This window comes from Nylanderia fulva, unplaced genomic scaffold, assembly GCF_048542155.1.
Source record: "Nylanderia fulva isolate GAGA-0341 unplaced genomic scaffold, ASM4854215v1 Scaffold1, whole genome shotgun sequence".
Lineage (NCBI taxonomy): Eukaryota > Metazoa > Arthropoda > Insecta > Hymenoptera > Formicidae > Nylanderia > Nylanderia fulva.
Genome location: NW_028189192.1, coordinates 2,934,427 through 2,949,379, shown reverse-complemented (window position 1 = coordinate 2,949,379; position 14,953 = coordinate 2,934,427). Strand labels below are relative to the sequence as shown.

Genomic DNA, 14,953 nt, shown 5'->3' with positions numbered 1-14,953 from the left:
GTTGACTATAATATCTTCTTAATCTTACTCGTAATTTAATCTTACCTCTTTGTTCTTGGAATTTAATCTTAATGGCGCATGGTGTATCGGTGGTAACATTGTAGTTATAAACAATTTGAAAATTACAAAGGGGGGTTCGATTTAGGCGTCGTAACCGCAGGTAGTCAACCAGACCTTCTTCTTCCATCAATCTCATTTTACTTTCACAAAATTCACAGAATTCTAATTCGAAAATTATTTACAAAGATATTTAATATCATTTAACACTAACACCCCGCTACTCCTCTCTTTGATTGGTATAATCCTAAATGCGCTTAAGAGATGGACTTGAATCTCTGTCGCGAAACAGCTGAATGTCTTATTTGAAAGTTGACAAAGTCCTGCTCCAAAACGCTGATAGAAAATTCTCAGGTTTTTTTATTCATAGCCAGAAAACGTTTCGAGTTCGCGGGAAGATTATTTATATTTTCTTGATTGTTATTTCATTTCTCGAGTTCGTGCTAAATTATATTTGCGACTTCCAAAACCAGCGCTTATTAGGCCAAGCCTTTGATGCTTATTTTTCTATATTATTTTCGTAAAATGAACCATCATGAGATCTTGTTGAACGTTTTAAGTTCTAACAATAAGATGAATTAGGTCGAATCTTCTTCAAGCCTAATCATCTCATCTCAAACGGTAACAATCGGGAGCTCGCCTTGAATGTCCCGCACACAAATATAATTCGCAGAATGCAAAAGGACAAGTGTAATAATGATCCTTTGGATCATCTGTGAACAAATTTTGAAAGTGCGAGCGTTTCTTTGGAAAAAAATACAATGTTCTCATAGATGCCATTTATTATCTCGTCGACGCAAGAGTGGTGAGTTTCTCGCGCAATTTTACATACCACCTGTCTGTCGCTCTAGAAAGTTAAAAGTCTTTTACGGCAGGTGTTTTTGTTTCCCTCCAATTTTTTCGCTCATCACATTTAAAGTGTGCTAACATGTCAACAGTGATATATTCTCCTTACACGACTATACACGATTATATGCGAATCGTTTTTGCGCATCTCACATTTTACGTGTTACTATCCGCTCGTTTGACGTTTTCGCAAAAGGCAAACGAATCATGAGAAATTAATAGAAATTTCAATCCGCAAGATGAAATTTAATTGAACAAAATAATTGAATAATTTAGGTATCTTCTTCTCTCTTTCTATATACAATGCAATAACATCTCTGTGTACTCCTTGATTAAATGTAGAAAAATAAAAATTCTTCTCAAATATAATCTCTAATCTCGAGAATTAAATATTGAAAATGAGTTTCTATCAATTTCTCTTGATTTACTATGACTTTTTAAAAGTCACACATATCGATCGTATGTTTTCCGACTTCTCTACCGATCGATCCTTCGAAAACTTAGTATATGCAATTGTACATATGTGTATACGCGAAAGAGAGAGTCCATTTATTGCTATCTTACAAGAGATACTCTCTGATCTACATACGACACAGTGTGTCTGTCAATCGATGCGTGTGCATGTTTCTTGTGTTCGTGTACGCGTGATAATATAAGGGCGAGAAATCGGCTGGAAATGGAAGTACGCAATTTCTGAAGAGATTTGGAAGTAAATCGCTTCTCTTTCAACCTCTCTTTCTCTCTCTCTCTCTATCTTTCATTGAACAAAGAGATTTAGTTTTGACTTTTGCTTAGCTTCTCTTGCGCTTAGGCCGATACCTACTTATTTTTTGTCTTTATTTTTTCATTCAGTCTCTCGTCTCGTTCTCTCCCTCTCTCTCACTCATCTCTCTTTTTCTCGCGCAACCCTCTCGCTACATCCGGCATGGCCGCTAATTGCAACAAGCACGTTGCAGTTTATTCGAATTGTCACACAAGAATCTGATATCAAGAGCAAGGTTGTATAAAATACCTTCTGAACACGCGCAGGGAGAGACCTTCGTGTTTATATCGGGATCTGTGCCGTCGTACATAACGAAAGAATTAGTAGAAAATTTCCTTAAGCTTCCTCGTGTACGTTGCACGTACCCGAGTGTTCTTGGTCTGGTAATAAACTCTCTCGGCGACTGTAGAAAAATAAATTATTACCGTATCGGCGATTTTGTGTTTCCTTTTATTTTGTCCGCTTGTTTCTCCTTCTCTCTATTGTTTCTTTTATACGGCAAACGTTTATAGTTCCTCGGATGTTTATTTTTATTAAATTATATTTACTGTCTCTCTCTCTCTCTCTCTCTCTCTCTCTCTCTCTCTTTCTCTGATATATCTCTCAACTGTGCGCTCTACAGATGACGTGTATCCGGAAGGTGAACGTGAATAATTCTTGCTAAACTGTCAGACAAGAAATTTCGCTGACACACTCTGATTTCGGGTCATCGGATAAACGATAAAATTATGCCGTGTACGAAGATCGCCGATAACCAAAAGAGGTGAACGAGCAACCTTGTGCCTGTTTTGCTATCTTCATCTTTTCCCCAAGGTTCTCTCTCTCTCTCTCTCTTTCTCTCTTTTCCGGCAGCGACAAAGTTATCACGAGTCAAATTCACTTCCGTTCGATACTTTGTTCCGTCGTACGGTTCTCTCATGTCGTTCACCATCGATTGTCACTCTTGAAAGCACAATCGAGGCGAATACGAGTTGTGAATCGGCCACGGAACTCGGCGAAGAGCTATTTTCGAGGTACAGATGAGAGTTCCTTTTTGTTTAAATGATTACCTGTACTAATAAAGATCCAAGATTAATCCTGATATTGTGACAGAATCGGGCAAGTAGTTCTTTTCTCTTGCGTTAGTGTAATTTGGAGAAAGAAGTTAGGTCTGCGAGATTCATCGCACACAAAGGAATTACTTTTCTACGTTATCCTGATTCTCGATGCTCCATCCGACAGACACATCCATCTGCTATTATATTACATCTGTTAACAATATTACATCTTTGTTTCCTTACCTATGGATCTGTTGCTATTTACACGGCGACATCAAAATATCGTTTCATATTCGGCCTGTAGTATGTCTCTACTAAAACCTATTATTCTTTGGTTTCTTTTTTTTTTCAAATATACCCTGTACGCGAGTTCGACACACCCTCACTAAACGTACGCACGTACATGTGATCCTTGTTTGTACGTGTGCGTGCGAACGTTATGATATAACGAGTAATCAACGTGACTGTGCGTGTATGTATATATATGTGTGTGTGTATATTTGTGTATGTGTATTCTCTCCCTTGACATTAATCGATGAATGATATGGCGACGTACGGTGACACTTGAGGACAACTGTAAATGATCTAATCATCGATCCTGCCAGATCAGGTCCTTCCTTCCGCGTACAATATCCTGCCTCTGAGAGACACGAGAAAACGCTAACATTTAGAGAGTTCTCTACGACAATACATTTAGCTCGCCGAACGTCCTTGAAGAAAATTTCGTTCGGCGTATAGAGATGTCGTCTAAGTTACAACTCGTCTCTCTTCTCCGTTCGTTGTCCACGCGAATGAATCATTCAGATTGAACACCAGACCTTTCTTCCAAGCATCCAATCTCTGATACATCTCGAGGAAAACTGTAATGGGACGTTTTTCCAATCGTTCAACGTGATACCTCCCATAGAGGTTTGCAACGATCCCTCGTTTGAGTTAGAGCCTTCATTATATTATTGATAAATTATCGGATGAGTGGGTTCCACGGGCAGATCACTGTCCAGATCCAGAAAGACGCCGTCTTTGGAGACTAGGTAATGTGTCAAGAGCTGTCCCTTGCCCTTGACGAACACGAGACCCCGCTGCTCGAATCCGAAACCGAACGGTTCCAATATCCTTCGCGTTTCGTCAGTAACCTGCAGTTTTTTTTATTTTTAGATTCCCTTCCATCAAATCATTCACAGATTAATTTTGATAAGAGACAAAAAAATTATTATATTTCCACAGTACCTGGATGCAGCCGACCTTCCCTGTGCTCTCCATCCTCGACGCGACATTGACGGTGTTGCCCCAAATGTCATAATGGGGTTTCCGCGCTCCGATGACCCCGGCGGTTACCGGGCCATGATTGATGCCCATTTTCAAAACGAAATGATTGAAGCTCTGCTCGTTGATGCTCGACAGAGCCTTTTTAAGTTCCAGAGCGAACTCTACAAGGGTGACGAGATGATCCCATCGAGGACCGTTCTCCGATTGCGTCGACTCGGTTATTCCCGAGGCGGCCATGTAGGTCGACCCTATCGTCTTAATCTTGATGATATTCTTAAATTTCTTCTGATCGAGTATCTAACGAGAGTAAGAGAAAATATTTATTAAAAGCTTATTAAAAATTTATTTTAAAAATGTATTAAAAACTTATTTTAAAAATGTATTAAAAACTTATTTTAAAAATTAAATATTTATTGAAATCAAAGCAATCCGTAAACATGGTTACACGTACATTTCCTTATAAAATAAAATAAAAAATTGATAATATACTTTACTTATTTTTACATTAAATATTTTATATGAAAATATTTAAAGCCGCTTCTTTTTTCAGAGCATCGCGTAGCCTTGCTTGCTAAATGGGGATGAAACTTACAGCGTCGAAGTCGGAGATGACCTCGTTCAGGAACCTGAGACACTCGAGGCCTTGATTGTTGATGCTCTCCTCGCTGTAGAAGTCCGCGAAATTCGGCATGCTGGCGAACAGCACTCCCACCTCGGCGTAGCTCTGGCTGTAGAGATCGTCGTGGTGTCTTGCGTCCGACAGGAAGTAGGTGGCCACATGGGGCGGCAGAATGTTGTATATCAGCGCGCCGTTTCTCCTTTTCATGTCCGTCGCCCGTTCTCTCTGCGCCATTACTTCTCGTCCCCGCAGATATAGCATTCTTCGCGCCTTTTCAGCCTGCGCACGTGACAAATTTGTTTAAAATTTTGCTGTCGTTTGAAATTTTTCACGCGATTAAATAAAATTTTGGCGAATTAAAACTGACGCTTAAGTGAAATATTACAAAACAACTGATATTAATAATATAATGATATAAAAGCATCTCTTCCGAATTGTCCTACATTTTCCTCGTTTCGTGGAGCTCAGGGACTTATATTTCCGTGACGGAGAGGAAATGTCTCGTTGGAATGAAAATTCGAACGTGAAATTGCTTTCGACTCTCTCGACGCTTTCAACGATCGGGAGGTAGAAAGATCACGCTGGGTGGGTAAAGTGTCATTCAACGTGTACCGTGAAAAGCCCACTTGAAAATCGCAAATTACTCGAGGTCCAATTTCTCGATTGAGCCCGGCCGTTGTCGCCGCTGTCCGCAAACGGATTATATTTCTATTCCATATATACTCGATATACCTCGATTGCCGAGTTATTTCGGAAAATCAATATCGCAGTGATTTATCTCATTTTTCCAGCGTGCGAAATAAAGCGCGATCGCAGTAATACGAGAAGTATACGAATAATTTTGCCTGGGGATATCAAAAATAATAGAATTGTATATATACATATATATATGATCATTAAAGATGAAGCAATGCTAATTTATGCAAACAATAAATATTTCAAGACATTCGATCCAGCTCTTTTCATACCTGATTTTTCAACGCGACGCTTGACTCTCTCGCGAATTGAATCGTCGACACGATTTTATAAACCCTGGGAAAATTGATTGTTCTTTTATCGACATGCCTGTCGATGTCCTCGAAGGAAGGGATCGTTTTCGCGAGCCGTTATATTCCAGCGTAACTACAACGCGCGACAAGTCGATTTACGCGAATGTAAAGCGACCGTAGAACGTATCTACTCTATTAAAGCTTACAGCGATCGACAACAGTCGTGTCAGATTTTTTTCAATCACGGAATTTACGTCGCCATTCGAAACCGCATATTCGATATATTAATCCATTATGCCGGCATAATTTCATTTTATTTCACAATTAATATAGAAAAGGTGAAAAAGAATTTCCAAGAAAAAAATCTATGAAAAGAAATTTAAAAAAAATTTCCAAAAAAAATATTTAAAAAAATCTACAACAAAATATCCAAAGTTTTTCTAGAAAAAAAATGCTTCGCACTTACGTATCTCGCTATAATGATTAGGGCGGACATAATTTCATTTCATTTTATAATTAATATAGAAAGAATGAAAAAGACTTTCCAAGAAGAAATCTATAAAAAATTTCCGAAAAAAATATTTTAAAAAATCTACGAAAAATATCCAAAGTCTTTTTAGAAAAAAAAAAATACTTTGCACTTACGTATCTCGCTATGATGATTAGGGCGGACATAAATTCATTATATTTTATAATTAACATAGAAAGAATGAAAAAGACTATCCAAGAAGAAATCTATGAAAAGAAATTAAAAAAAAATATTTAAAAAAATATTCAAAGTCTTTCTAAAAAAAAATACTTTGAACTTACGTATCTCGCTACGATGATTAGGGCGGTCGCGACGATGAAGAGGGTGGCTGCCAACGAATATTTCAAGGGGAAGGGTACCGGTCGTCCAGACGATGCCACGTCCTCCCTGTCGAGGCTCGAGGCAAGAAACAGAACATTGATGGAAGATTGCGCGCCGGCAAGGAAGTACATCAGGCACGCCTTGGTCAGGTAACAGAGGTACGTCGGCATCGAGATGGCGATCAACGCGAGGACGCCGATGCACGAGTAATACGAAGGATACGGACATCGCGGAGACCAGCTTAGCGAGGTATTTCTTGGTGGGTCGATGTCGTCGATGATCGCACAGTTGGTCTACAAAGTTGGCAGGATTAATGTACAATTCGCAACACTCGAATTAGAAATTAAGGCCTTTGTTTAAAGATGTTAAAAATAGATTATAATTATGTTATATATAAAAATGTATTGATATTAATTTTAATTCTTAAATCTTTATAGAGATATTAAAATAAATATTTCATATATAGTATTTAAAATAGAATATAATGCGGAATATTATGACCTCTGCAAACGACCACATGTAAAATAAAATTTCTGCTGATGAATACTGTGTCGTGCAACAAGTATCGATCGCGAGACCAGCTGTCCGAGTTCTTACCATGTCCAATAGCAGAAAAATGATAAGGGAGAAGGTCATTAGAAGCGCGAGAGTGCTTCTGAGCCACGTCGCTCTGACGGCGCTGGCCAGACAGGTGGCCCCGGCCAGCACGGTGCCGAAAAGGGCGACCACGCCGGCACCGCCCCACGTGAACGGTCCCCAGGGCAGCAGCCTCCAGGCCGGGGCCGCGCACATCGTCACCAAAGGGCCGCCGAGGAGCGACAGCGGCGAGAAGGCCTCCAACGCTTCGTGGAACGCCGTCTCCACTCCCGGATCCTTGAACCGTAGGGTCAACCAGGAGACGTGACCTTTCAGGTCGGTAGCACCACCTACGAGCGACCATGCGCTGACGTCACATTTAAAGCTCGGTCGTTAATGGGACGGCCGGATGTCCGGCGATTAACCCCCGTGCTTTATCACCCGATCGATCCCCCGCTCGTCGAGATGAATTCTCGTTTCGACTTTTACGAAAAATCTCATTTCCACGAATTTAAAAAAAATTCTTTTTTTTTTTTAATAAAATTATTTTTTAATGCATCTAGATTTTTTCGCCGTCCGTATCGATAATTGTAACATCCGATGAGAGTAGGCGAACGCATGCGCAAATTTTTAAGCCGCTTATCGAGAGACTCGAACGAGAAACAACGGACGGGTTTAGGGATTTAATCCCTTGCAAGTTAATTTGGCCGAATTTGGGCCACTTAATCGCGTCGCGCGCGACTCTGACGGAAAGTCAGTATCGGGGTTAATTCGTACTAATTCGTACCTCTACTGTCGAGCTTTTTTCTCAGTCGTTGTTGAAATTCCTCCGAGTCCTCTTTGCTATAGTCGGCTCTGTCTTGCGCGTTCTCCATCATCCGCTGCGAGTTCTCCGCGTCGGCCAGCGACGCGAGGCTCTTCGTCACCGCCGGCTTAAACGGCTTCAAGGCCCTCACTATAAAGTAAGTGACAAGGCCGGCCTTTTGGAGTGCCTCCTCCCGGTCCTCCCCGTGCGCCGGCTCGACCTCGAATTCTCCATTCAGGAAACTCAACGTCGAGTTCGAGATGTGTACCCTCCTTCAAGTATTTATTTATTTACGCTTTTGATATAAGCGCGACCTCGATCAAAAAAAATAGAAGCTAACGTATAACATTTCTCTCGTTAAATTGCGATCTTTCGTTGAAGTGAAAAACGCATTGAACGTTAACTCGGAGGAATGAGAACATTCAGAAAAAGTGCTTCTTACCCAGCTCTTCCGCTGCTCTCCATCTTATTCGCCAGCTCGACGTCCTTGCTGTAAACGTCAAACTGCCACTGCCTCTGGCCAAGGACCCCGGCGAGCACCGCCCCCGTATGAATGCCCACCCTCATGTCGACAGGGCTGTTTGTCGTCTGTTGAACGTACTTGATTGCCTCCACCATGGATAGACCCATGTACACGCAAAGGACCGCGTGGTCTGGCCTTTCCACGGGTGCACCACTTATGCAGTAGTAACAATCCCCCAGGATCTTGATACGCATTTGCTCGTATCTAGAAAATTTCATACATGTCGCGAGAACATTCCTAGGGAAAAAAAGGTATTTTTCAGCTAAGAAAATTTGTTCGATACGAAAAAAAAAAAAAACGCGACGATGGACAATAACGTAAGCTGCAAAGTGCATTCGCAGACAGCGACGGAAAACGTCCCCGGGGATATCGATTGCCGGTGTCCTCCAAGGACCTCCCCCTGCGACAGGATTTACTTGGTCGAAGAGAGAATCAGCAGGGAATTTGCTCGGAATGGAATCAATCGCCGTCGCGCCGATCGCATGCAATTTTCGTCATCCCCGGGCGGAAATAGAACGCGAGAGTTACGGAATTCTATCAATTTCACTGACTCATTTTACGATTAGCATTTGATGGCACGCGAAGCCCCGCTTAATACGTGTATACATTGAGTAATGGAATCATAAATAATTTTCCTGCGCGCGGCATCGTAGATATCGACGTATTTTCTCCCTTTTTTTTTAATATTTACGCCTACTTTAATTTCACTAATGAGTCTATAATTCAATTTTTTCCTTGAATAATTTAAAGATTAATTACTAGGAATGGAGACGTATGGTTTTCCGATAGAGATCTACCACCTACGTTGAGAACAGCGTTCCTCAACTTGTGTGTGTGTGTGTGATGTACTTTTCTCGTAAAATCGATAAACGCTCAAGCGAGAGACGCAAGAATGTAATAAAAGTGAGCCGTAATTGTTAAATTTAATATTTAATATTCCTTTAAATTTATGATATTCATGTAATTTACGTTCCATATCTCTCAGATTAAATCTTACATCCAATTACTCAATGTTACATACATGTTTCCTTTTTATTTTTAATTTTGCAAACTGAAGAAGACTCTGAGTCTATCTTCCAATTATTATATAATAAAATAAAAATTACTTAACATCCAAAAATATTTTGCTCGTCTAGTTGGTCAATCTCTTATTAATAAATTTAATATGAATAATAATTGAAAAAAAAAAAATAGATACCGTTCGCTCAGCTGATCGAACCGCGCGAACAGCTCGTTGAGTATCTTGACGAGCTCGCTGGCGCTGTAGGTCGACGAGATCGCGGTGAAGCCGACTATGTCGGCGTAAAGTATCGACACGTTCTCGTGCCTGGACATGTAGATCTTCTTGAATTGCGTGTCGAGGGACGCGCCGAGGTCCTGCCGCATCTTGACCGCGACGTGTTCCGGCAAAACGCTCAGTAGCAGCCGCTCCTGCTCCGCGCTCTGTTCCTCGATCATAAGCTGGACCTCCAGGCTCTGCCTGGTCTCCAGGAACGCCCGGCGTTGCTGGAACTCGGCTAGGCAGTAGCTGCAAGCACCCAAAATAGCGGCGCCGGCAAAGAGTGTCACCGTCAGGATCTACAGGACGTTTTTACGGATGCTGATTTACGAGCGTGTCCGATTAGTGCGAAGGCGAGGGAGAATCGGCGGCGAGTTTATTAAGGTAAAACAATTCTTTTTTTTTTTTTTCATTAAATGTTAAATATTTTCGGAGCATTTTTTATCTATATCGGGATCTTTTGTAATATTTCTCAATATTTGTTCAAAGAAAGTAAAAAAATAGAATGGGAATACGAGAGGCATCATCTATCTAAGAGGATGAGAATAGTAGAGCTTTGCGCTCGAGGTTTTTTTCCATCAATAGCAAACAGCAGCCGATATCTCGATCGCAAGGTCACTTTTCCGGATGACATTCCACCGAGTGTCGAGTGGGTCCGCTATTCTCAGCGAAAAAGCATCGAGCGTCGCGTATATCGAAAGGCAAGCTCTCGCATCGTTGCCCATCTCTCTCTGCTACTCTTTCTCTCTTTCACACCATTTCGCTCTCATTACATCGCGTTTCTATCTTCGTCGCACTCTCTATTTTAAACTACCATTGACCAAACTCTACTCGAGTGTTACTAACGACGAGAGCACCACGTGCTCGCCACGTCCACTTCCAGCTTTCGCTTTCACACGATATATCCGCTACCAAAAGTTTAGTATGCCTCGGTCGATGCTCCTGCTTGCTATACCACACTGAATCAATCAGGAGTCGATTATCCTTATTCGATATTGTATTGTTGGAAATACATCGAAGACCATTCTTATTTCCTTTGGAGAATCGGACAATTTTTATAAATAAACGAAAAAGTGAGGAAAATACGATATTTCGTGTAAGACAATCTCGGCGGATTTTGAAGTCTCTGAGTACGAACTCTCTTCGTGTAATTCGATAATCGTGCTATTCTCTTCGCGATCAAATAGGAAATTGCGCGAGAGAAAATATCTCGTAAGAGCGCGAGATGTGAAAAATGAAGCGATCGTCTTTCTAAGTTTTCTCGGACGGAAGTCTTCTTTCGCTAGATCCGCGTCACGTGCACTTTCAAGTCGCAAATAAACTCCGCGCGACCGTAGTTTGTCGTATTGTAATATCTGTTCTCACAGAACAAAGACATGCGAATGCAACTTTGCTGGCCATACACGTTGCGTTACTATTATCGTTTCAGAAATGATGTACTTTGCATACCAGGATCGATAAGACAAACTTATACATGGCGAGTATAGCGCGTTGTAGATATCAATTTTTACGAGTTGTCAATAATGTCACAATTTTATTTGTGGTAAAATACATCATGTATTGTATATAGGATAAATTAATATGAATCTCTGATAAATTAATACCAATAACGCGAGAGAATTTTATCGATTCTTTATTAATAATAAAATAAATATTTTAAATAGATGTGTTACGAGATTAGAATATAAAGTGAATAAATAAATCGATAATTCTTTTCACACTTAATAATTATATCTTTATTTAAAAAGAAACGATGAAGTAGGTCAATTAAATTATCGCGAATTACCGGATGATTGGATGATTGGATGGCAAGAAAAATCGCGGGGAAAGATTCATTTGCGGCGTCCTTGATCTCCAGCGCGATGCATGTATTGACGCGACAAACGTAGCGTAGCCGTTTGCGGTCACCGTCAACGTGCAAAGTGTCTAAGGTCAAGAGTTATAACCAGAAATAGTATATAATTTGCAATTAATAGTCTCTTCTAAATATGTCGGTCGCGTAGCCTACTCGTTTTACAGACCTCTCCCGTTTTTTAACAAAACCAAACGCATTCATTTGTGCACAATATTTTTTCTTGACATATCGATTTTACGCAGATCTTGAAGAGATATTTCAGGCGAACGGAGAAGTGAGACGTTTTACATCGCGATATTTTATCGCCTCGTTTCTGTGCGAAAGAGGAATTTTGTAAAGAAAAAAAACGCGACCTCAAATGTCTCCAGTACTATTTCTTTTTTTTTTTCGCAACCATATATTATCACGTATTCGCGTAAAAGTAGCGGCGATACGCCTCGTTGAGTCTTGGATCGATGTTGGTGCACGCGCCGTCGGTCCACAGTTGGCAGTGAATTAGTTTGTCGATGTCGGCGTCGGCGACATCATTGTTTGCATCCTCTCTGCGAATCGCGTTTTATTGAAATCGCAATTAATACGGCCGGCTATTCGTTGCTTCGATTTTTCACTTCGTCACCCACGATTGTGACTCGAAAATTGGAGCCGTATCTCGCGAAGGGAGAACGAAAGAGAGCGAGAGTGCGTACTCGATTTTTTTTATTGTCCCTTCGATCATCGTTTCCTCTCTTTTTTTTCTCTTTTGTCGAGACAGCCATCGATACGGCACGGTATCTGCGCTCTAAACACGCCGCTTTATCGCCGTTTTTAGGCCTGATTGAAGGGACTTGACTCATTAAATATAGAACGCGGTGTATATGAGTATTTAAGTTATTTTTAATAATTCTACAGAGGGGTGCTATAAATGGAAGAGGAGGTCAGGTGATGAATTACGCGAGCTTTCGCAGGATTATCTCTCGCATCGATTAAAACCGACGAGTGCGTTTCGTCCGCGAATGAAAAGAAGAAGAAGACTCGCTTCTGTCAACGGTGCTTGAACCTCGACGACCTCGCCGCGCGATTCTCTCGAACACCATCTCGAGCAGAAGGAAAGAGAGAGAGAGAGAGAAGGAAGGATGGTCCTCGATCCAATTCCAACCCTCTCTCGATGATCCGCCGATCGACGGATCGGGACGAGATGTTTGCGCGATTACCTACCAAAACGTCGATGGGCTGCGTTTTGAGATCCTCCAACGTCGAGCTGGAGAGGCCGATCACGGCGAAGAAGTAAATGAGAACGCTGCTGATCGCGAGCAACGTGCAACGGCACAGCTTGAGCGGCAGACTGGCGAACAGCAGGTACAGCAACAGCAACATCCAGCCTAGACCGTCCCTCGGCGTGACCTTGGTGGACTTGAGGAACAGCTGTGCGGGCAGGTGGACGATCCACATCTGGCCGACTATGCACGGTACCACCGACCAGAGCGAGTTCCTCGCCTTGGTGCCGCGCTCGGCCCATATCAGCAGGCCGATGTTCAAGCTAAGGAACACCGCGGTGACGGTACGAGGCAGCAGCTCGATCCCCGGCGTCGAGACCGCGTAGACGCCGTACAGAATCGCTGACATAAGAAAACACGTGAGGCCGCCGCGACGCTGTTGTAAAGACGAGGCACGGTACAGCTTCTCGAGTCGGGCGCTGCTGAAGCTCGTCTTGAACAGATTCGACGGTCTGCCGCAGTTAAGGTAGGATTCCTCGTTCGTCGTCGTCTCCTGTCGCTGCGACATGGCGCCGTCGTCTTGGTCGTCGTCTATCTCTATACCGCACTCTACCGCATCTCCGCACCTTCGCACCCTTTCTTCTCTACAAGGAAGATCGGTAGAGCCGGATCATCATGGCACGATGTCACCGTCTTCTCCTGGAGAACACATATCCAGAGATCCTTGAGCGGGATATTCCGCGTTCAGGATCTTTGAGCTCGCGGAGACTACCTTAGCCGGAGGATGCGATACACCCGGAGGATTCACACACCCGCACATACACGCGCACACACGCGCGCGCGCGCGCGAGAGAGCTTCTCTCAGGACGCAGCACCCGCACCCGCGTGTCGGGTGCTCCAGCCAGCCGGGTTGCTACTACCGGTGGACAGCTACTACCTCTTCTGCACGGCCTACCTCCTCCACGGTCGCGTATATACATCGTCGGCGGTATACTCCACGTCACCCTCCCTTAGCGCCGCCACTCTCCTTCGTCTATTTATCTCCGTCTGTCGCGTCCGTCGAGCTCTCTCCTTCTCCACGTCCAGGCGTGCGCCCTGCGATCCTGAGGCCGCCACACGAACCCCGGGTCGATATCAACCACCACAAACCCCAGCAGTTGACGCCAGGCTCTACCTGTGCGCCTCCTTCTACCGTGCGCGGTCCTATCGTACGTATACATATATATCGAGGACCTAACCCGCGCGCGCGGACTCACCTTCCGTGGATTTCATCCCGAAGCGGGTCGCGCTTTTATTTTAGGACAGGCGAACGTAATCGGCTCGTGGGAATCCCTCGGGCGCGTTGTCTATGTATATATACAGGGTGAGTCGCTGGAAATTGCCGCTTCCGATCGATCCTGAGGTAAGGGTTCGATAGACCAATTTTTCAGATCAGAGTTGTTTCAAAGAGACGGCATCGGTAATCGGCAAAAATCATTTTCCTTTAGGGAAGCTGCTTTCGATATTTCGAGGTCGTTTTCTTTTTTATTTATTTATTTATTTATTTATTTTTTTTTTTTTTTTATGAAACACTTTTTTCTTAAGAAAGTTGATTTTCCTCATTATTTTAGATATAAAAATATTAAGTATAATAATAAAAAAAAATCAATACTTCGCGAGATAATTTATTTTGTCACATTGTAACATAAATATCTTATAAAGTGTAAGTAAACAACTGTATTTACTAAATGATTTCTCTTTCGGTAAAATATTTATCAAGTTTTCCACAGAATAATAAATAAAATCGATGGTGGGATAAATCTATTTTTACAAATACGGCATTATATTTGTAAAATGTGACATATTCTATTTTAAGTGCAACTATTTATATATTTTTTCTATCAAATAATCTATGTATTTCATTATTCTTTGTGTAATAGTTAAAGAAAAGCGATCGTGGAAAATAAATACTTTAGAAGATATTATACATTTATGTCACAAAATGTCAAAATAAAGTAATGTAGATTAATATTTCCGTTTATAATCTATATGTTCTACTTTAAAACCTATATATGTAGAATGATGAAGAAAATCGATTTAGATAAAAAACATATGTTTTTGTTTAAAAAGATGATTATTTTAAAATGTTAAAAATGTATCTACCTAAATCAAGATCGAGCTAATTATTATACAAAATGCTAATTACAAAATGTCTTTCTCAAAATTACCAATTTTTATTTGAAATATTTTTTTATAAGATAGATATCTTAGAATTCAAGAGTGGCAATTTTTGATGACTCACCCTGTGTATATATA

General features: G+C 41.7%; 1 protein-coding gene across 1 annotated transcript; it reads right to left on the bottom strand.

Moving 5' to 3' along the window:
- Nucleotides 1–13: 13 nt before the first annotated feature.
- Ac3 (adenylate cyclase 3) lies at nt 14–14,383 on the bottom strand. Its single transcript, XM_085479553.1, has 9 exons — nt 12,660–14,383; nt 9,530–9,909; nt 8,251–8,535; nt 7,791–8,080; nt 7,025–7,353; nt 6,388–6,720; nt 4,562–4,867; nt 3,931–4,266; nt 14–3,836 (listed from the first exon to the last, which is right to left on the bottom strand). The coding sequence occupies exons 1-9, from the start codon at nt 13,224–13,226 to the stop codon at nt 3,654–3,656; spliced, it is 3,009 nt and encodes a 1,002-aa protein (XP_085335679.1). The 5' UTR covers nt 13,227–14,383; the 3' UTR covers nt 14–3,653.
- Nucleotides 14,384–14,953: the final 570 nt, after the last annotated feature.

Coding starts and splice junctions, on each gene's coding strand:
- Ac3 (XM_085479553.1), bottom strand. CDS start 13,226: ATGTCGCAGCGACAGGAGACGACGACGAACGAGGAATCCTACCTTAAC. Junction 8,536..9,529: donor TTCGATCAGCTGAGCGAACG/GTATCTATTTTT, acceptor GAAATTTTCTAG/ATACGAGCAAATGCGTATCA. Junction 7,354..7,790: donor AAAAAAGCTCGACAGTAGAG/GTACGAATTAGT, acceptor GGTCGCTCGTAG/GTGGTGCTACCGACCTGAAA.